At 38.2% G+C, this 22,932-nt stretch overlaps 1 protein-coding gene across 2 annotated transcripts in view; it reads right to left on the bottom strand.

Moving 5' to 3' along the window:
* The window catches only part of LOC150087062 (metalloprotease TIKI2-like), a 354,951-nt gene that overhangs the window by 99,110 nt on the left and 232,909 nt on the right, over window positions 1-22,932 (bottom strand). For both annotated transcript variants that reach the window (XM_090371789.1, XM_090371790.1), the window contains one exon: window positions 10,940-11,030. In XM_090371789.1, the coding sequence (XP_090227915.1) occupies window positions 10,940-11,030 (91 nt within the window). The remainder of the gene's footprint in view (window positions 1-10,939; window positions 11,031-22,932) is intronic.

Below are 22,932 nucleotides of genomic sequence, written 5' to 3'. Positions count from 1 at the left end.
ACATTTATCCACAAGAGCAGTGTCCATTGATTACTCTCTGCCGTCTCCCACTCAACCATCCCTTTATCCATTGTAGCAACTTACCCTTAATGCCACACCTCTCCAATTTGTACAGCAATCTTCCACGTGCAACAGCATCAAAAGCTTTCCTTAAATCCAAGTATGTCCAATTCTTCAATATCAAAATTATATTTGGCATTCAGTTCCTTTGTGACCAGATCATAGTTCAAATCAAATTAGTCAGACATGACCTCCCTTTAACAAACCCATGCTGTGTCTTAACTATTACTGCAGTCTTGTCTAGATGATCCTGCAATGCATCTTTAACCAGTTACTCCATTACTTTCCCCGGAACACAAGTCAAACTGACAGGTCTGTAGTTACTTGAGTCGCCTTTTGAACCCCTTTTGTGAATTTGTGATACATTTGCACACCTCCAGTACATGGGGAACTCCCCTGAGTCCAAGGAAGCTCTCATAATTGTGGCTAAGGGTTTGCTTACTTCCTTTGCTGCCTCCTTTAATATAACTGGATAGATCCCATCCACCCCAGGTGCCTTCCTCATGTTTAACTTCAACAATTTCTCCTCCACTTTGCTCGCAGTTATTACAAAATCACTTAACTCCCTGTTAGCGTTTGATGAACTTCTGGCACTCCCCTCATTGAATAACTCCTCATGTGTGAATGTAGATGCAAAATACTCATTCAGTTTATCAGCTAGATGAGCATGATTATCAATAGTCAACTCATATATTAAGTGGTCCAATCTGATTCATCCCTTTTCTTCTAGAGTTTACATAAGTAAAGAACTCCTTGCTGTTTTTCTTTGCATCCTTTGCCAAAGATTTCTCGTAATCTGCCTTCGCTTGCCTAATCTCCTTTGTGACTTTATTACAGACTAGTTTATACCTGTCATAGACTTCTGTGTCACCTGATACTTTATATGCATCCCATACATTCTTCTTCTCTGTCACGAGCCTCATTAATTCATCTGACATCCATTTAGGCCTAAACCTTGAACAGTGTTTCTTAGTTGGAATGAAAAGCCTAGTAGCCTACAAAATTAAGTCCCTGAAGGCTTCCCATTTAGAATTCAATGTTGGTAACATCATTAGTTGATCCCAATGTACAGAATTTAAAAACTGTTTGAGACTCCTGTAGCACCTTTACGAAAGTAATAGCCATTCCCTTTAGCCTTGATGGTAGTTACATCTTTAAGTAATTCCCACATCAGTACACTGTGATCACTGTCACCAAGTGGTTCCTTTATCTGCAAATTCTTAATGCATGAAAAATCACTACTGATAACTGGATCAAGAGTATTACTCCCTCTGGTTGCCTCTCGAACATGTTGCTTTAGAAAACAGCCTGCTGCGAATGATCATATTTCCGACATTTAAAGCAGCGAACAGGATTCGGAATGCAAAGTCGAATCCGACAGTTTAAGATAGCCGGCTTTAATTGAGAATAGTAAATATGGAATGCTGAATGTCAGTATGATGGATCTAGTTGGATTGAGATTTCCATCTTTTTTGGTCATAGTTCTTTCACATTTATTATTTTTGACTGCTGAATTTCTGGAGTAGTTCTTTTTACACTGTAAGCACTCACTGATGACACCTTTTGATGAATTTAAGGTTTTTGTGGGAGTAATTGTTATTGTCAACCCAGCAAATGTTGTCTTTGACAGCCACTGAGAATGTTTTGAGTGGCTGTTTCAATCAGGAGGTCACCAGATTGCAGTCCTTTCACCATTTTTGGTGATCCAGCAATAGATTCCAAAGTTTTTTGGATTAACAATGGTGATAACTTGCCCACAGGTTGGGCGGATAGTGAAGGTATAATCAGGAATTTGTTATATCGTGATGACACTGTGCTTCTCTTCGAAGTCTTTTGGGTTGATTGGATTCATGGTCTACGTCTGAAGGTTCTGATCTTGAGCTCGATGGCTCTATAGATGGATAATTATTTGTATCCGTGTTGACTCCTTTTGGCCCTGGGGGGGTTTATTTTTACCACCAAAGTTACGGGCCCCGCCACGGGGAGACAGGAGCAGTGCCGCTTGGTGGCGAAGCGTACAGTTAGTAAGGGTAATAAATTAAAGAAAAACGTACTTTCTTCTGGACTCACTTCTTAGTGCTTTTAAGAAAGTAGAGCCATTTAACAGAAAAGGTTGATTGAGTAAGAGAGAAAAACAATGCAAACTCAATCGCAGTAGAGAAAAACGCTCTTTAAACGCACGAGAATCGCTTGGCCACGGAAAGGCCAAGCGATTCTCGTTTGGTCTTTCCGTGGCACCCGGGTCCAATCTGATTAGGGACTTGGAAAGAACAGGGCTTTAAATCCGTAGAAATTAGGGATATGAATACAACTAGGGTCTTCGAAGGAAGAAGGAAATTAATCCATTTATTGGGGGGGGGGTTGAAGACTATAAACGTATTTTCAGCTGAATGGTTTCCTGATTCCAGTCATGGTTAAATGGTAGTTATCCTCAACTATTATTCATGTATTAACTGTATAATATACTTACTGTTCTAAGGATGGTTTGTATTATGTTATTACTTGTTAATCAAAGTCTAAAATTCAGTAGAGACCAACTGGCAAATGTCTTGGAATATTTTTTAACTGCATATAAGTTACAAAAGCATTTTAAAGTAATTAATCATAACGCGAGACAAGTTACTGCTACTAAAGTTGAAGTAATTGTAATGTCAACCAATAGAGCTCCGTTTCTGGGCTTATTTAAAAAAAAATGTTTATGTGAACTTAGAAAATTTAATATCTTCCATTCTCGCAGAAAAAGGGCTTGTCTGTCTGTATAGATATTGGCAGACTGACGACACCGAATCCCCATGCATGGAAAGAAAAGAAGAAAAAGCTTCAGCCAACCCAGACTATGGAAAGTCTTCTTTAAACATTAAAATAATATCGAACAATTGGAGCAAAAGAGCAGAAAATATTTCTATTTTGCAGACCAACAAACTCTTTGCTTGGTATTCCTGAAAAGGGGATTTTATTTTGTTGATAAGAGTGGAAATGTTTCCAATACATTTACTTAGTTGGTGCAGTCAGAAAGGTGATATGTCTTTCCTCGTTCCCTCCGTCAGCTGGGATGCAGGGCGGATATGTTTACTTGCACGGATTCTGTGTCGTATTAAGTTCACGTGTTTTCTCTTAGCTCCAGAGAGCTTTTCCTGTATCCGCCGTTATTTCTTCCTCCTTTGTTCTCTTTCGGGGACCAGCTTTGTTTGTTATATATTTTTCTGCACTTCTCTTTTCTCAGAATTCCATTCCTTTCTTTTTACGTTCTTCTGTTTATTCTACCGAATAATATTCTTCACCTTTATTCGCTTTATTTTCTCAGGCTGCCGTATTTCATTTCAACTGGTATTTTGATTATTCCTCCGACAATTTTCTTGGTCTTTCTTCCAACTGGAGGTTATTAAATCTTTTTCAATACGCATTTAATTTATTTTTCGTGCTTATCTTTCTTCTGAACCACATATTTCTTCATCAACTTTCTTCACGTTCATCTAGTTCAGTTACAAGTACATTGTCTTCTGTTTTTCTTCTTCTTCAGATTATTAATTAATTTGTCTTTCTTCCTCTGTAAGTCAGTTTTTTTTCTCAAAAGTTATATTTTCAAAGTTTCGTAGCTTTGCTGTTGTTACTACTTTGTCGTATTATATTTCTTCTTCTCCTTGCGAGCAGAATGAACAAAGGCAGAAGGGTAGACTCGCTACCAGCTTAATTAAGCGTTCCGTGTTTTAATCTTGCTTTTGCGTTCTGGTGTTTCTCTTCTCCTTTTTTATATTTCTTCTGTTTTATGCTTTCAATCATCTGAGCAATACAAAGTATAAATCAGGCATAAATCTTAAGTTCCAGTAGTTATACATATCATGATTCGTCGCAATTGAAAGTCGTCGTGGTTTTGTACATTCAGATTTTAATGAGAATAGACAAATAAAGGATTAACTGGTATTGAATGCATTCTCTCTGTTTTTGTCTAACTACATTGTTGCACAATCCAAGGAAATGAAAGGAGGGAAAAAAGACAGAGCATCTGTAGACCACCTCCAAACTGTGTGTATGTTCTGCAGTCAGATTGGTTCCCTTGCGCAGCACCATCTAAGGCCACACTACTCAATCGTATTGTGTCTGTACATAATACGCTAGAAATCGGGACACTGATCCAGTGTACCATTCACAGAGAAATCCCTACTCCTTCCGTTTGAGATTGGCTGACTACAGTCCCGATTGTGGAGTCCTTTAGAATTCCTCCATTCTCCCAAAATGTTTTGGATTACAGATCAAATACGTCCATTATGCACTGTCTGTAAATTGCGCGTGTTCTTTGATCGGTTTGCCTGTTTGCTGGATTTAAAAGTCAATCCAAGCTTCCAGGGATAAAACAACCATGCAACCGTCCGCCACGAAAAAGCTAACAAGAGTTCCTTCCATTGAGACAAGACTCGAATTCAGGCCATTTCCACACTGTGTAGAAGGAAGGCGATTGTAACTACTGTGCTACCGCAGAAGCATGGTGTAACTGCTTCGGAAACAAGTTAAATATTACGAAGAGCTTTTGGAGAAGATGCTTCATCAGAAAGAAAGATGTTCAGGTGATGCTTTTAATAAAGCACCACCACCCGGCTGTTTGATTGTCTGGCCAAGAGCCAAATGTCTGCGGGAGGTCCCTTCGCCTCCTTACTCTCTGGAATTTGATTCCTGCGATCTCCTGTTTTAAAAATTGAAATAAAGCTCAAATGAAAGAGATAACGATGTCTTGTAGATTCAGCAAAAATCGTAGGAGATACCTCACACCATCATTACAAAAACAGTATTTCAGATATGATTCAAACAATAGCAGGATTGCTGAGCTTCATGTATTGAGTTCAATGGGAAGGATACTTTAGTCTACTGGATCATCGAAAATTACGACATTTCGAAGGGAATTTAAGCCATGTGGCTATTATTTATGTTTTTACAATGTGCTGCTTGAGAGCTCTAAAAAAAAATTCTCCGTTCGAACAACACACCCTTAAGCCAACTAGATAAACCTGAAACCATGCTGTGTTCTTCATTTTAAACTTCGACTTCTGAAAAAATTACCCGCGTTCACTGTACAATGTGGCTGAGTTAGTCTCAGAAGATATTATGGATTTTTTCTCCCGGAAACATAAAATCAACCACAAAACACGTGTAGTTTACACAAAATAATATACGACGCAATGTGGCCTTAGACAGTGATGTGCCTAAAACACCTAACAAACAAATGTCACTCTATTGGAATATATTTTTCTCTTTTTATTTTGTTTTCCTGACAGTAATCGTAATGGAGTGCGTGCTTCAAAAAAAAGAGACTGGATTTCTTAAGCCTCTTTGTCGATGGATCGACATGACAGTGAGGAAAGCGACATCTCTTATCGAAAGCGGCAAGCTCACTTTCGTTTGCAAAAGACGAATTAGATTCGAAATTCAAGGAAAAAAATACTTAAATTCGCACAGAAACGCGCAACATTGGGTATTCACTGCAGCGTATTGCTAATTACAAGTAGGGTTTACTTTTTTTTAAAAAAATGAAAGACTAAGACCATTAGTACTCTCGTTACTGAAAAGAAGTTAGTCAAGGATGCAAGTTTCAAAATAAAAAAAGCGATTAATACAAAAGAATCGCTGACTCGATATGACCTACAACAATATTAAAGTTACCTCATTTTTTTGCCCTTAAAACTTTCTGCCTCTCTAGCCGGAGCATATTAGCCTCGCGCCACCTGTGCGTAAAACATAAATTATGAAACTAACGAGAGGAAGGGCCGGCTTTCGGTAATCCTAGGAATTAAAAGAGAGAGAGTGTTAGCATTCGAGAGCTATCTGATTCCATTACAAAGTTATATTAGGCCTAAATCACGTTTTATACTCAAAATTGACGGTTCTGCTTTAGTCGAGAATTTTTTTCTATGCGGCAAGGAAAAAAGATTTGTAGTCTCTTTGGTTTATCGTTAAGGGAACAGCGGTACTCCTCATTAATAAATCATGAGTAAAAGGCTCTTATTTTTATTCAAACTCGGCTGCTTCATATCTTTGTAGTTGACTTTTCTCAATTCAGAAATTTTTATTTCTCCTTCTCATTATTTAAATATTTATTCCTTTGTTTTTTTTATCTTATATTTTACTTGACGCATCTACACTGACAACCACCAATTCCTTTTAATTTCCTCTACAATGTAAAATTATCGTATTATCAGCGTGGATTTCATTTTGGAGAATAACGGGTGGAGATAAATCGGGAATTAAGGGGAGAAGGAGTAGTTCCACAATCCGCGAACTCCTTGACAATCGGCGTATATGAGTGTGTATTAAGCGCCAAAGCAACTAAGGATAAGAGGCAGCAGTGTATTGTGTCTGTAAATTGCGCGCATTGCAAGAAAAAACTATGCAATCCTCGCCAAAGACAGACTAACTCAATTTTTTGAAAGAAACCCAAAAGAGTTTTTCCAGCCATGGCCGGAATTCGAACCCGGACATTTTCTATCCAGTGTGGGGAGGACGGTGATTATATTCACTGAGCGAGAGGGAAGATAAGTGCACAGAATGCAACCTAGTCTTGATGTGCAACAAGACTCAATTCGCTTTTTCTCGAAATTGAAGACTTACTCGGTGAAGAGAATTCTTTTAACCAAATGATCCAAATTTCGTACAAAAGTATTCCTTATTCATCGTCTTATTCGGGAGAATAAATTCCTTGTGAATGATTCCCTCGCTATCGAAGAAAGCGAAACGTCATTTTGGTTTTTGATTTTCAAAATCGAAATTCTTTGTGACTTGGAGGGAGTATGCTGATCGCCATTCAGCGGTTCGTTTCTTTGTTCGTGGATCGTAATGGAAACAACTCTCCTCCAGTTTCGATTGAATCGAGAAAAGAGGGATATCGTCGTCATCAACAGTTTAAATGAGCTCTTCGCATGCTTCGAATCTGAGAAGCTTTTGTTTATCGGTCCAACTAAACAGTGCAGAACGAGACTACTGTATAGCAGAGTTTCTGTTTGCCTAAATCTTCTATCTGAACTGCACGATTTGTTTCTCAGTTAATGTGAAATGTTTCTTCTATTGTTCTGAGAATCATTCGATGATCACATTTACTCAATGTGCGAACCTTTTGGATGGTTTCTGGGTGGTACATCCACAGCTCTATTCTTAGTCTAGGTCATTACGGCCGTCCCGAGTCTTGCAAACCTGTGAAAAACACACGCGCAAGATCGAGCATAGTTATCGTACACTTGCTTTACCAATTCGGTAGGTTTCATTTGCACTTTTCCGCAACTTGAAAGATAATTTAATGTTCTTTCTATTACTTAACAGAATATATATATTCCTTGAAAAATATACCAGCTCTAATACAACGCCATGCGAACGATTTACGATATGCAAATGCCTAGTAGAGGAAAGCAGTAACGCAGGTCAAATACCACGACATATTGTGTCATGGTCCTATGTGCTTTGACATGTGTACAATTGACTCAGCCCTGGAACTTAATTGCCAAACGGATCCCTCTCCTCAGTACGGAAAAGCTCCTGTTCTACGGTAAGGAATGCGGCCCCTACAAAAAGTAAACAAAATAAACAAAGAAATTAAAGGGCTTTCGCCGATTATCGATTGGATGTACAGTTTTTGATATTCAAAAATGGTCATTCTGAGGACACCGACTGCTTCGGATATTGTCCTCAATATCTGTAATTTGTAACATTAAACGTCCACTACCGCAAAAGTCTATGATGTGGACGTTTTTAGTCCAAGGGCATTTTCTGTACGGGTGCACCCCAAGGCAAACGCATCATTACTTTCACTTTAGTACAATCGGATAATAATCAGGAATATTCATACAGATTTTTAGAAAAAACATAAATGGCTCCTAAAATGCAATGACTTAAATCCTTAAAGTACTGTCCACAAACAATTGAATACATAGCACTCAAGGTAGCTGTTGATTGAATAACATTTGTAAAACGAGCTCTAAACTACTTTTGTGTAGTTCATTTTCTGGTGTCTGGCAATGACACAGAATGATTATTACAGCTAATCCCTTAAGAATATGGTGGCTTCAATACACTGAACAATGGAAGAGAGCATCACTATGTCAGTCCTGTAGTCTCAAGCGTAAACTTATCTCAAAAAACGAAGGCTTTAATCCACCTAGTTCAACGAGGATAACCACATATCAGCTATGTTCTCTTGTTTTTCCCTCTGTTAACTGCCTCGCAGAATTTGCTCAAAAATAGTGCGCTCGCGATGGCTCGTGACTCGCACTGCTTTATTTGATTACATAAAGTCAACGTGCAGGCGAGTTATTTAAACAGAGAATTTTAGAAATAACTTATTTATATAAAGTTGTTTCTAAATATTTTAATTTTTCTAATCAATTAGAAGTTAACTTATTAACTCAACTGATTAGAAATAAATGATAAAATATTCTTGACTACTAAATGGCACGCACTCTGGCATTTAAGAATGTGGAAACCGAATGGCTAGATATTATCAGTGAACAGTTGATACGGGTACCTGCCTATGCATATCAGTAAGGAATGCGGTCCAACAACAAGATTGAATTTGTGACCCCTGATGATCATTTAATTAATTAATTTTTTTTTTGTTATTTTTGTACGAGGGGTGACAGAACGGAACAGGATGGAGGGAGAACATTGCCCTGAAAAATTACGAAGTAAAAAAAAATGTTTCGAAAGCATTGTCAGAATGTCTTTGATGAATTTTGTAATGAATGTTTTTACCACTTATCGAATCCTACCAAGAAGAGAAAATCAGAACTTCCAGGAGTGGATGAACCGTATTACTGGTCACAGAAAGATGGAGCAACACACATACTGCAAATGTAACAGCCATAATACTGGAAGACTTTCTGACCAACAAATTTCTAAAAATTTGGACTAAGGTCTTCCACAGCGCATCTTCGCGTAGTATTACCCTTAAGGCAATTTCAAACAGAATGGGTACGCAAATAGCCTTCACACATTAAGGGCACTTTAACAAAATATGGCGATGTGTATCTTAAACAACTATTCGTTGTGTTTTAAGGAACTTGTTGTGCTACACAGGAGGAGGTCACTTTGAACACCTTCTATGAATGGGTTTTTCCAAAGTTATGGAAAAATTTAAATAAGTTAACAGAACAATATGCAATGCGATACTTTTCACTCATTTACAGAAGTCCGAATCCTGCTGGAGGCTGAAGGAATTTTTTTTAAAAGGCCTCTTCAATGCGGGTCTATAAGCAATCGATCTCATCTAGAGGGAGTGACGTCTCACTTGAGTTATTTCGGGATTTTCACGGACATACAAAAAGAACCAGCCAAGAAATCAACCAACCCTGTACGCCGGAGTCGTATATTCGGAAAGAACTTCTCAATTTCAACTATATTACATCAAATCAACGAAGTAGATCTCCACAACATTCTGGACATGTTTATAATGCAAATCAACACTGAAAAATAACTTCCAACTCAATAACAAGAGCTGAATACTTTATTTTTAACAAAGTTCATGACTATCATTTTCTTCTACTTCTTTTCGTATCCAATATCTCGGTATTCTCTCAATTCATTCGGCACGTTTGTTGTAGCTCTAAGAACACCGCTTTTAGGAATTCAGGACAAGATCTCATTCAGCGCATTTATTTCTCTACTTTCTTACCTAATACGAGAGAGGGAATCCATAAGATTTTCTCTCGTTTTACACCGCGTATTCGCAGGTATTCTATTTTCCTTCGATTCATTCCGGTAATGTGCTTGTACCCTCATTTACTCGAAGACACCATTGCGAACAAATTGACGGTTCCACAAAAGGAGCCCGGGATATATTATGCGGGAATTAATATAATTTTCTTGTAGTCTCGATTCTGACTACGAGTTTTGTCAGCAAAAGCGCGTCCCTAAATAGGATTCTTCTGTTTATTCTTCGATGTCCCAGCTATTAGAAAGAAAGGGCTAATATCGTTTTTAAATGAGGTTGTTTGGAACATCTGCCTCCCAAAATACATTACAGCGCGTGTACGACTGAAGAATATAAAATAAAAACTCACATTGAACCCGCTGTAATGGAGACGATTTGCTTACGAATTTAATGAACAGCGAAAATACGAGTATTATATTTGCTCGGCTACATTGCGAGCATGTTAGATGAGACACTCTAGCGAAAGTATTATTATCAGTAGCTAAACTGTTCGCTCTTCCCACCTATCTCGGGTAATTTCGAGAAATTTAGAATTAGTAATTTTCTCAACACTCAAATCTCCTTTATCCTAATTTCCTTATTTTTATCTTATAAAAATAAAGGGAAACACGCTATCACTTATTAAATAAAGCGTTTGCTTATTGATAACTACTTGCAAGTACGTGAACCACTATCCGGCACTCTCAACTACCAAAAGTTTCAGGCTACGTTTCGAGTTCACCGTGGAACTCTTCTTCAGGGTAATAAGAGTCTGACTAATCCTCGAGGAGTACTGTACGCGACGTAGAGTACTATTTAAGGATTCCGAATGCGTCTGCAGATTGGTGGACCTCAGTTAGGTGGGCGCATGCGCTCTGTTGCTAGATAAAACTTCGCGATTAAAAAAAAAACATGTGGGAGAAGTTAAGAAATAAACTTAAAGTTGTTTAAGTTGAATTAAAGGAAAAAAAAAAACTGCAAAGGAACAACAACAACAATGGACACTTCACTCTCTCTTCGCTCGATGGGAGCCAATTGGAGGAGAAACGCGGCAACTAAATATAGCAGTCTCCGAAGCTTGTCTTCGGAGACGACAACCGCGAACAAGTGATGCGACAACAACCCACCGCGTTTTGTACAGACGGAGTGGTGATACGATGGAAGGCAGACGCCGTCTACGGGTCGATTAACGGGAACTCGCAACATTCCACTTACCCACGGAGCTTCTTGTTCGCAGGAACGTGCTCAATCTGGAAACCGGCTGCTTGGACGAAGTCCAGGACGGTGTTGTTGCCCAGGAAGTGACCTGAGGAGAGAAAACGTAATTTATTTTGGCATTCGAGGAAATGGGGAGGAAATAGGGGGGGGGGAGGAACAGACATAAAAAGAGTCGCGATAAATGATGACAAATGAAGAGCAGAAGAGCAAATTAAATAGAAAAGCATAACGAAGTAAGTTCAGAGCCATGATTAATTACAGCTTCGCATGCACATTTTTCTGCTATTTAACGATATTAGCCGGAACATTTGGGATTATACGAATTTCAAGCTTTAATTGCCGGTGACGCGTGACTAATGATATGTTTGTTGACCCACGTTGTTGACAGCCAAGAAGATAAAATACACCGATGCGAAGGTATGCTCGTTTTATTACTGGATATCTGAAACTGGAATGTGAAAACTCCCCTCTTTGGTTTACAGCAGTATGTTTTCTTCATAGTATACTATCACGAAACTGTTGCCCACACTACACGATAGAAGGCGCAGTGTTCGATATCCTGTTGGAAGTTGCCAAGCTGCATAAATAATAAGGTCGAGAGCGTTCAATTTCAGGCTGATGGAATTACAACTCCAGTTGAGTGATGAAACAAGCTAGCAAGTCAACGTTCTGGGGTATGGCATACATATTTTAAAGCGAAATAAAAATAATCTTTAATTTGACATCGGTGTTTACAATCTCCAACGAAGAATTCTGGAGAGATCAAAGAAATGAAATTTAAATTAAAAAAAAAAAAACAGTTATAGAACTATATTGGCCAAAGCCGAACAAACACAACAACGTTGGACTTCAACAACATAAATACGAAGACTAAAAGTAATTATTGTATCTTTTTATTGTGGAATAAAAGATATTAATATTAGAGTGTATTCTTTCTCATTTAATTTACAAACGGGTAATTTGAAAGGTTTCGGATTACATTATTGTTTGCTAACGCGACTAAACGTAACGCATGCGTAGATTCACTCGTTTTTATTTTCACTTGTACATTTAATATACGTGAATGTCTGCATTTATTTCATTCAATTTGAAGTGTACAGCTTCACCCCTTCTGTCTGATTTCCACCAACGTAGAAAAATATGCTGATGGTGATAGTTAAAATTAAAAAAAAAAAAAAAAACGAGAAATAACGCGAGAATAATGTACATAGCAGAGTGGAATTCAGACATTATGATTTTTCCTAGCGATCACTTACACTGAATCTTTCAAATATTTAAACAAGTTTCTTCTAAGTAAAGTACTGGGAAAGAAAAAGTAGTTTAGTTAGACTGACGCGTCATTAAATATTTGTTTTGAGAAAAATGCACGGTTTCCGGTGTTGTTAGAAGTGATTAAATATTTTGTCTTTTATCTTACGAGGGAGCGTGTTTACTTTTAGAAAACCGTGGAGTCGGCGATAAATATTAAAAGGTACACGACTTCCGAATAAATTAGCAGATGTGTAAATAAATCTCAACGTCTATGTTAAATAAAGACACGGTTGTCTTTTTATTCTTCTCTTCTTCGTCTCCCCTTGATGGAATTTTAATGAGTAAACTTTTGAGTATTAAAACAACGCTAGGAAGGAAATTCAAAGTTTTTTTAGACTTCACGGAAGGATGACTTCCGTTTGCGTTGGTTCAAGAACACCCAACTGAGGAGAAAGGAAGTTCGAAGAAACATTAGTAATTCAATGGGTACAAAACTGTGTGCACCCAACATTCAACATTTTCCTCCTTTCTTCTAGTCAAGGAAATCGTTCTCCTCCAATGTCTACGTTTTACTTCCAGTTCTCTTCTCTTTACGATTTTTGGTTAAGCGCCAAAGCAACCTAGTTCATGTTTTTTTGTGGACTCTACACCTGGAATGGTTCTTCATCTCAAAAGCACTGGATTCCTATTGAATTAGCCGAGATAAGCTAACTCACTCCCACCTGAACAAGTTCCAATGAGTTCCTGGAGTCATGTAAGGGATCCGAAGCCGGACCATGCCAGTTGGATGGTTCTCGTTATTACTGCTTTACTAGGGAAAAAGGAGGCGATATCGGAAAGCTAATTGTTGGTATCCATGTTTTGGCAGATAACCCTAAGCGCAATAGAAGAGGTGGCCCCTGTATCAGTAAGCTCATCACATCAACGAAATCCACACCCTTAATCAACTCGAGGACGGGAATCGAACCCAGACCTCTCCAAAGGAGTGACAAGCGCCGATAACTCACTTGGCTTCCCACTCCGCACGGTCTAGTGACCGACCTCGAGATGCAGGACATAAGGATATGAAATAGTGAGAACCTGCATGCGTCCCAACCCCACGAGACACTTCTACATTGTCTTGAAAGTTGAAATAGTGTGCCGTATCACGGCCAGGATCGGATTAGCTTTCTTTTGATCTACTGAATGATAGAAGTTATTTGAGCAGGCTTCTCAAATAACTGGTAGCCTCCGCAATGATCTGATTATTTTCCATAGAATTATCCCAAACAAAATATTTTTAAAAAATTTACACATTCCATTTTGAAAAAAAAAAAATTATTAATTCAGTAATAATTCTACTCCTGTATTTATGAATTTCCAAAGGTGAAATAGCCGAGTGGTGAGGGTTTGAGTTGACCGTGATTCGAGACACGTGACTTCTAAATAAAGTTCACGATTCTATTCGTTGTCAAAGCTCCCTTTAGGCATTCTATGCGGGATATTTCGAGTCCACCACGATTCACGCCAAGTTGTGGCCCACTTCCTCGTGGTGTGCACGAGCACTGGGCAGGTTTCCAGGCGATTGCCACTTTTACAAATTACATTTACAACCCGGTTGACGAGAAAGGCTTTAGATTAATAAATAACAAAATAAGTCATCAATTAAAGTATACAATTTCACTAAAATTTTTCATTTTATATAAATGACGTAATTAGTAAATTAGTATTAGAAAATTTACTTCGATATAACATTGTTTGGTATTTTTCGCTTTGATATCTTATTTTCAACACTGTTCTTTCTATTGCTCTTCCTTTTAGATATTCTGAAACTGTATATTTCAGCGATTCATTTTGATTTGTGTAATTATCACGTGACCTCATTCCACTGTCCCAAATTCCAAAGCCAATTTCCGCATTCACTTAATGGTCTCAATTAGCTGTAAACTGAAGTCACTTAAATCAATTTCCAGCACTCACTTAATAGTTTACGCAAAGTACAAGAACAAAATCGATAACTCAGAGCTACTTGTCGTCCAAGTTCATTTGCATATATCTTTATAAGAATAAAAAGGTGTTACCTATTTTATCGTTATAAAAAATGCAAAAAAACTATTAATCTATCATTCTGGTAGCGTTTTTCACTCTGATTGTTTTCCAGAAATGGTACCAATTCTTGCCTTTAAATTGTTTATGATAAAATAAAACATGCTTATTCTATTTGTTTCATCAAAAATCTTTTACAAGATTTTAGGATTTTTGTTTTCTCCTCCTCGAATACTGTCAAATGGCCTTTCAGCAGTATTAAGGTTACTCAGATGATTCTTTCATTCCAATAATTAAATTCCATAATATTTTATTTTTCCCAGTAACTTGCCAATTTCCAAACTGGAGTTTTTCATCCAGCAAACAGATAAACCGACCGAAGAATAAACTAATGCCTCATAGCCTAAGTTACTTTGGCGCACAGACCACCAACGACTTGCTAATGAAGAATAACGTCTGTTTTTACTGGGTTGGTTGATTGTTTTGAGTTTTATTGGGACCTGCGGACGTATAAATTATAAATTATTTGGATGCAATTATTTGTTTCATTTAAGCCTTTCAAATTGTCGAACTGTGCTGTGATTTAATACAACTGCATTAAAAGAATTCTTTCACACAAGACATAAGTAGTATCGTAAAAATTAATGATACGGTTAATTCATCTTGCATTCGAATATTTAATAACCATTTTCTCATTTTGAATTAACCGTTAAGTCTGGGTCATTATCTAATTTGTCATTACACGCTTGACGCTGAATAATATGGTGACAGGGGACGACATCTTGCCTCGAGACGGGCACTCTAGTGACAGCATTTCTTTTGTAGCTGATTAAATTGGTAATGTGACAAGGCTCGGTCGAATACGTAAGGTGGAACTGGTAGAAGATCAGGATATGAGATGCTGTAGGAAACACGCATTTCATTTAATCTTTAATACCACAGGATAAAATGATAATTGATAACGAGAGGACGAAAGGCAAGTTCTGTTTTAAATTAATACTGAAATGTTACTATACAGTATGATGTTTTAAGGTAACAGTGAGATTAGGGACAGTCACCTCTACTTGCAGAAACAAAAGATCGCACACCAAAGCAAAAATATCACAAACAAAGAGTTACTCAAGTATTACTTATTAAAAATGATGGCATTGCAGCAAAATCTTATTGCTGTCATTGAGAAATTAAAGAGAATTCAAGGTAGAATCTAACAGCATCTAATTTAGAAATCCACACCTGGGGTCAGCTTAATCATACTTATTCAGTGGGACATCGATAGAAATCTCATACAAAATAGCAGCCAATTAGGTGCTGAGACTCATTGCAATCGGATTTCGTACGGACAATGGAGAGCAAGAAGTGGGAAGAGAACATTTTCGACGCAATGGTCGAGATGACTACGAATATCCACACTAGTTACCCTTATCCGCAAAGAAAGTACCCTAAATGGCATCTCAATTAATAATTATAAGAACTTTTCCCAGCGACAATACCATTTGATATTTCGTGCAACTAATGACAATGCTCCAAGAGAGAACCAACCTGGTAAAATGCTCAATGCATGGCGCCACTAGCTGAAGTGTCAACTCAAAATGCAATGATGCCAAATGATTTCTACCACAGACACAACAGTCTGTAGTTCACCAATAGATCGATCAGCCACCTGACACTTCTGGATGATCCTCGTAAGCGTAAAAAAGTTATAGCTATGGATTATAGGCCGCTACAGGCCTCGAGAGTCCGCAACTATTGAGCCGCGAACACTTCGATACTGCAAATTTTTATCTGGTTGCAAGGTATTAAGGTTCGAGACTACATCTCAAAGGACTAAAATTAGCTCCATCTACATAGGAATACCATTATAATTACTAGCAATAAATTCATTAATGGCTCAGCAGTGCGATCACCTATAACGTCAGTCGAGAAACTATGGTTTCGTCATTGGCTACAAGTAGCCGATATCGATTGAACATCAACAAAATCACTTCAAAAACCAGCTTCAGAACCTGCCAAAGTTTTTCGACCACAATTGTAAGAGCTTAAAACGAGACACTCAACATACTTCTTTCATAATTTTGTGCCCAATCTGACCAGTAAGCTCTATTGTCCACGTAAATCTGGCCGAAAGGCGTGAACGTGTAGCGTTAGAAGAAATAGCCATCGTTGACAAGTCCTACAAGAACGCATAAGCAAAGTTTTTAAAGCTAAGAAAATCAAATCCATTAGTTACAATCTTTATTTATTCAAAAACTACACTATATCTGCTAAATTGAGATACGGCTTTCAGTTCCAAAGCAATTAGATATAGTGATCCAGTGCACACCACACAGGTACATTTCAAATATTATGGTGTCATCATATTTCAACTTAACGACAATCTTCTCTATAATGCTGTTTAAGGCAACTGACAACTTTGAAACAATATGTACCACAATCCGATTGTTTACCTTCCTCCAGATCATGAATATGAACAGACTGAGTTCCAATCTAAGATATATCTTCATCTGAAGCACTCCATTTCGATGTTAGTTGCTGGTGATTTTAAAGTGCAACCCCAAGCAATATCATGGAACGAAATTAAACTGGATATGGACTTCACTACTTCGACTATCTAAGAGGAGTCAACGACTTGACTGATACACCACAACCTCTTTAAACCTTCAACTTACTCAGCAAAGATTCAAATTCACTTCTGACCACAGACCATCTATCTGTGGCTTCCAGATGCTCATCCACGAAACTTTTCTGCGAAAATAAAGAAACTAAGCTTATTTCCTCAACCAAATTTGGGATTTCATGTTGTAGTTGGGTTTTAGGAGCATCAGCGACTAAGGCCATAATGCTCCGTGTGTTCTGTGGTTGATTTTCTGTTTGCTGGACGAAAAATCAAAGGTTCCGGTAGGGGAAAAAAAAAAAACATGCTACCGCGCTTGAGACAGACTAAGGCCTGAAATACCCCCTCAGTGAAGGAACATCACGAATTAAAATACAATAATGCTTTCTGTCTAGGGTACCTTGGAGAGTCAGTTGGTGTTCTATGTAGAAGGCATTTTGAAATTAATTTTTCGATTGGAATCGCCTAAAACAGGAGTGGAAAATTAAGAACTTCTTCCAGTGTTTAATATTTTATTATTTTTCACTTCTACTTTTGTGAATTTTCTTTCCTTTTCCAATATTGTATTTTGTTTTCCTATCTCAACCTTTCTCGTCCTATGATTATCTCTCTATCCTATAATTCTTCCCTTTTTTCCCTATTATTTCATAGCGCTTCTGAATGATGATAACTTCTGTGATAGAAACATCCAAGCGACATATTTATAATAGAACAGCATAAATATACGAACATTTTATTCTCACTTCAATAACAAGGAAATACATAAGCAAAAGGAGTGTGTTTTTTGCAAAGTTCAGTCCTTTCCATTTATGCATTAATATTTCAAAGTTTCAGATTATATTTGTTTTCATTCCTTCTTACAATTCAAGTTTCTCAGTTGATTTTTTAAATCTGGTTATTTTCAGCTTTTTTGCCTCCGGTATTCATGTTCGTCATATGTTCTGCGTATGTGCCGTCCCTTTCTGCACGACACCTTTTTCCTGTAGCTCGTTTTGCAAGTTTATTTATCTTTTGCTGTTCTTTAGCTTCTACTCATCAGTACCTAAAGCAGGCGCCAAACACGATAGCTATATAACCGTGGAGTTCGATTATCCGAAGCTCTTTATTATCGGAGATCAAAGTACAACTATAAAAAATATAAAGCACAGCGAAAGAAAAATTCCTTTTCTTTCAACCACCGTTGTATTGGAACGCTGGCAGATACGAGAAAAAATAGTCAGCCATGTTTGTACTCACTGATTTAAATTGGTGTTCAGAAGTTAGATGGAAAATTCCATGCAAAATAATTGATACGAATGAACGAAAATCCCACACACTGGAGGCAATTCAAATATGGAGATCTTAGTGGCCACTCCAGTCAGAAACTATCCACCAGTTTCCATCTATGAGGTAGAAGGAGGGAGATCAGCGATTAGAAGGAACTGGAGCTTACTATACTTGAAGTTTAATAATCGTGTTTTCTATTATTGGTAATAACCATCGAGGTCTTTGTACCAAAGTGTTTTTTCGCAATAGGAATGAATAGTCGACTTGAGAGGAATAATGGCAAATTAAAAAGTATTACTCGAACACATTATACACAAGTACTTTGTTGGTGGTCAGCTGTTCTATATTCATAGATACGCGAAGACAGAAATAATGGGACCCGTACTAAAGGAGAAGGTAGAGTATTATGCTCCATCTTCTGCAGGAGGAACGATCTCTGTGACAACTCACTTGTCGTTAGCTACGCTTTAATTACAAAACTACACAGTTAGGAGGAACTTTCTTTTTGAGAACGCCCAATAAACGCCTCCTTAAACCTTTACGACTGCAAGAAAAGCAGTTTCCTTGGAATAATGAGAACAGATAAGGTCTCCAGGGTGTGTCTCTACAACTCAGGCCGAGGTAATTTATATAAGGCCGGCGGCAATAGATCGTCTTTTCTTGAGACTAATAAAAAATCGGTGGGTTTTGTAAACCAGGTAATGACGATACTCCAAAAATAAAATTAAAGCGGAACAACAAAGAACTTAAAGAAGGAGAAAAAGAGGGGGATCATTAGAAAGAAAAGATACTAGACCACGCGATGTTTATGAACGATTAATTAAAGCGCTGGCAGCTGATGACACAACCAGGTGATAAAACTATCTTGGTCGCTAAGTGTGGTGATAAAAGAGAGACCCGGTCACGTGATATCACAGCGAGATCGGTCCAGAGGATATAAGCAGAGGAGATAATACGAGTACAGTTAATTACTCACGATGAAAGGCCTCTGTAAGACATAAAACAAACTGGACCAATTTGATGTTTACTAAGAAACATCTTTGATGTCTCACGAGCCAATGGGATCACAATGACAGTCGTTTCGCGATGGCTTAACATAACTGACGCGAACTTAAAGCGCGAGATGGGACACGAGTTTGAAACGAGAGGAATATTCAGAAAAGAATACTTTTATGGCCCATGAAACTGGCGAGATGAAGAATATACGTCTGAGGGATTGTTGCAAGGGAGGAAGTGAATTAGCTTACTTTTTATTTTAGTAGTGGGTCGCGTTGGAATGCTTGAATAGAGGAAGGAATGTACGCACTGCAGGGAATGCATCGTATATACTCAAGGAGTTACTTTACCACTTCCATGCAATTCTTTTCACAACGACAGATTCGAGTGGTATTGTGAGAGAACAAAATCCAACAAAATCATCCATGCAGTTCTTTTCACAATTATTATGAATTCAACAAATTCCATTAATTCAAATAATTCAAAGAAGCATCTGAAAACTTCAAAAACATTCCTTGCCAGTCTATAATCCTAGAATGAGTTCCAGCAAAGGCATCTCGAGGAGGTTTTACCCGCTATGACATTTCCGTCAGAGATAGGGTACTCACAATGGACCTTAAAGCACGATGGGACTACCCGAAGGAAGAAAAAAGAAAAAGAAAACACGCAGGAAAAGTGCTCTTACCTCGTAAACGCTATAGATACTTCGAACGACAAGGGTTGTCACTCACCGGATCGTTTACTGACGGTCGTACACGACACAACGTCAGCAAGAAGAATGTATCTAGGGTCGAAGAATGTGGCCCTGGAGACCGTGTCGACTGAAAACCGTATAGAATGTAAAGATACTCCGGGGAATTTCGCGCGGTTCGAAACGTTTTCCCTTCTAGCATTCACGTGGCTCGAAGAAAGCCCAAAGGTGGTGGTGAACAAGTCCTGGCGGCCTTTAACAACATTAAATCGACAATTTTTTTTTTGTTCTTCTTTCATCATTTCTATACGATAGCTGCCTCGCGTGATCGAAGTTAGTAGCCGGTGGTTAAACGTGCACAGAGACACACCACTCTTTGTGTGAGGCAAGGATTGAGAGCTGCAAGTTTCTTAACTTCTTCCGGTTGCCATGACAGCGGCCGGGATTCTTCTAAAGGAGAACATTTTCAATAAGGAAAGGAATTCAGAAGGGAAGTGTGCCGGCATTCTGGTTAGCAATTGAAATTTAACTGAGGAACTCCAAACGGAAATCGAGAAATCAAAGTTCCAGTGAGCCGTTAGTGTTGCTTAATTGAATGGAATGAATTTCTAAAGAAGCAATCAAGTAATCATTAAATCGGTCTGACTAAAGAGCGAGGAAAAAAGGTCTCCTTGAAAACAATGACCGCCCTAGATAAATGAAAATTCCCTGAGAGTAGGAGGCAGAGGAAAGTATTCGGTGTCTAAATACGACCATTGCTGCGCATTTGGAATTTCATAAGCAATGTTCAGAATTAGGAAATTAACTTAAAGCCACTTCCTAGTACAAAGGAAGAAACGTGCAAATGCAGAATCCTTCATTTTGACCAATAAGTGATTCTATATATATATACAAATTAAATTTGTAAGAAACTGAAGAGGTAAATTAAAAGATTGTAATATGGTGGACACTGCAACAGGATAATAAAAATAATGACTCGAGTCTGTACTTCCCGTTCCCCTTCTACAGTAGTGGACTACAAATAACCCGGAATAAAAACTTTCTACAACACGCAAAACAGTATTTTTCGAGTTATCAAACAAGAGACATCCCTTTCTGCTAATGCTGTCTGAAAATTTTTATTTTCTGGAGATTTTTTGTTGTAACAAACGACTTGGAAAACTTATAGCTGCCAGGCAACATCGCGATGAATCTAAGTTTAGATTTTCTAAGTTTAGAACTTTTGCTCTCCCCTCCATGTTTACTATGTGTTGCTCGAGTGGGAACTTCATCATATTTTTCTGTCGTTCCCTCACAAAGGAGTTGGATTACAGCACTGACTGCTCATAAGGCATTCGTCTTTGCTGTCTGTTATAAAGGTACACTGAACCAGGTCGTATTCACTTCTCCATTGACGCATACAGTCACGTGAGTGTATAAAAGCTGAGAGTTGTAGGAGTAATATGGAAAAAGCCTGGAAATAAAGAGAGAGAAAGAGTCAGCAAGAGAAAACGAGAGGAGAATCAGCAAGAGAAAACGAGAGGAGAATCAGCAAGAGAAAAAGAGAGGAGAATCAGCAAGAGAAAACGAGAGGAGAATCAGCAAGAGAAAACGAGAGGAGAATCAGCAAGAGAAAAAAAAAAAAGAGGAGAAACAGAAAAAGACAGAACGAGGGAGAAAGAGAGAGAAAAAGTGGGAAAAAGAGAAAGGAAGCAAAAAAGACAAAGAGAGAAAGAAAGAGAACAAATAACATGAGATGACAGAAAGATAGAGATCTGCCTACTGTATATAAGCAGCACGATTACGCAAGGTAGGTCAGTTTCTCCTTTCCTTCAGTGAGATGGACGTCATTCTGCTGTAATAAGTTCCACAAGAGCCAAGAGTCATTAAAGTAAAACATCCCACTCATTTTAAATGAGTGTCATTAAAGAAGACTTCCTTCTATAAATTAAGCACGCCTTCCACAGAACCATGCAGCGTCTACTGTACTTTACTAACATGCTGTACAGGAACAAAGCAAGGCGTGCATTTCATGCAGACTTTGTAATTTCTTTTCAAATAATCGTCAACTGCTATTTGCACATTTTTCAACGTGACCCCCCCCCCCCCGACATGGAATACGGGCGCTTGCCACGAACAATTCGTAAGCAATATCGGACATCGTAGTCAAATTTAATTTGTCATCGTCAGTGGCTGTGTTAAAGCGAGGGCTATCAGTCACGCTATGGACTGGGACACCACGAAATGTTTGTTAGCAAAGGGTGCGTGACTGGAGCGTTCATGCTTCTGCAATGACAGTCCACTGTTCGCTGCAGTTCACTTCTCTTGTAGACGTAACTGGATCCGAGGCAAGTTGTGCGCTCATTCATCACGACGCAGAAGAGAGGATTAGTAGCGGCATCTGCGTGATGAATGGGCTTCGTACGGATAAACATTGAGATACATTTCGTAACTTCGGGGTGGTCGGGGTGGAGTTTGCGAGAAAAACAGCGATAAGACACTCGCAAGTTTACACAGCGTGCGCGTGTGTAAGGCCTCGTAGGTGGTGAATACGTCTTCGAAGACTGACCTTTCAACGTGAAGGTTTCAAGATTCAAAATCTAAAGCTAGAATGGTTATACCATGAGAGAGAGAGAGAGAGATAAAATCTGCAACATCCAACATATGAATACTTAAAAAGACTGAAAATATGAAACAATTTTGTTTCGCACTTCCAGTATTGTTTCTATACTTTGTTTTGCTATATTTATAATAAAATAAAAAGAAAAAAACAAAGAATTTTATGCGCGAATGGAGAAAATTTTCTTTTCCACGCATCTGCTGCATTGCTCATTAATTCCTCCAACCAACGCATGGTAACAAACAATATTCAACGATTCAGCTACAATACTCTGTATATGGATCGTTTATGTGATATATATGAAACACAGAAATAATAATTGCCGGATTTCTATTAGCTCAATTTTAATGAAATTTGGAATTGCTCCACAAATCGTTCTATCAGAGCTAAATTTAAAATTTCATGAAAATCCGTCTACTGGGAGTCGTGCTACACGTGGACGGACGGAAGAGAGTAGGTGCATTATACATGCACGCTTATGCGCCTAAAAAGGGAAGCTTTCCGCAAATCTAAGTTCTTCCTCCTGCGGCATATTTCGCAATTACTGTTGT

Source organism: Mastigoproctus giganteus, chromosome 4, assembly GCF_048544385.1.
Source record: "Mastigoproctus giganteus isolate SK-2022 chromosome 4, ASM4854438v1, whole genome shotgun sequence".
NCBI classification, from domain to species: Eukaryota; Metazoa; Arthropoda; class Arachnida; order Uropygi; family Thelyphonidae; genus Mastigoproctus; species Mastigoproctus giganteus.
Note: the sequence above shows the minus strand (reverse complement) of the source record. Positions and strands in the feature narration are given on the sequence as shown.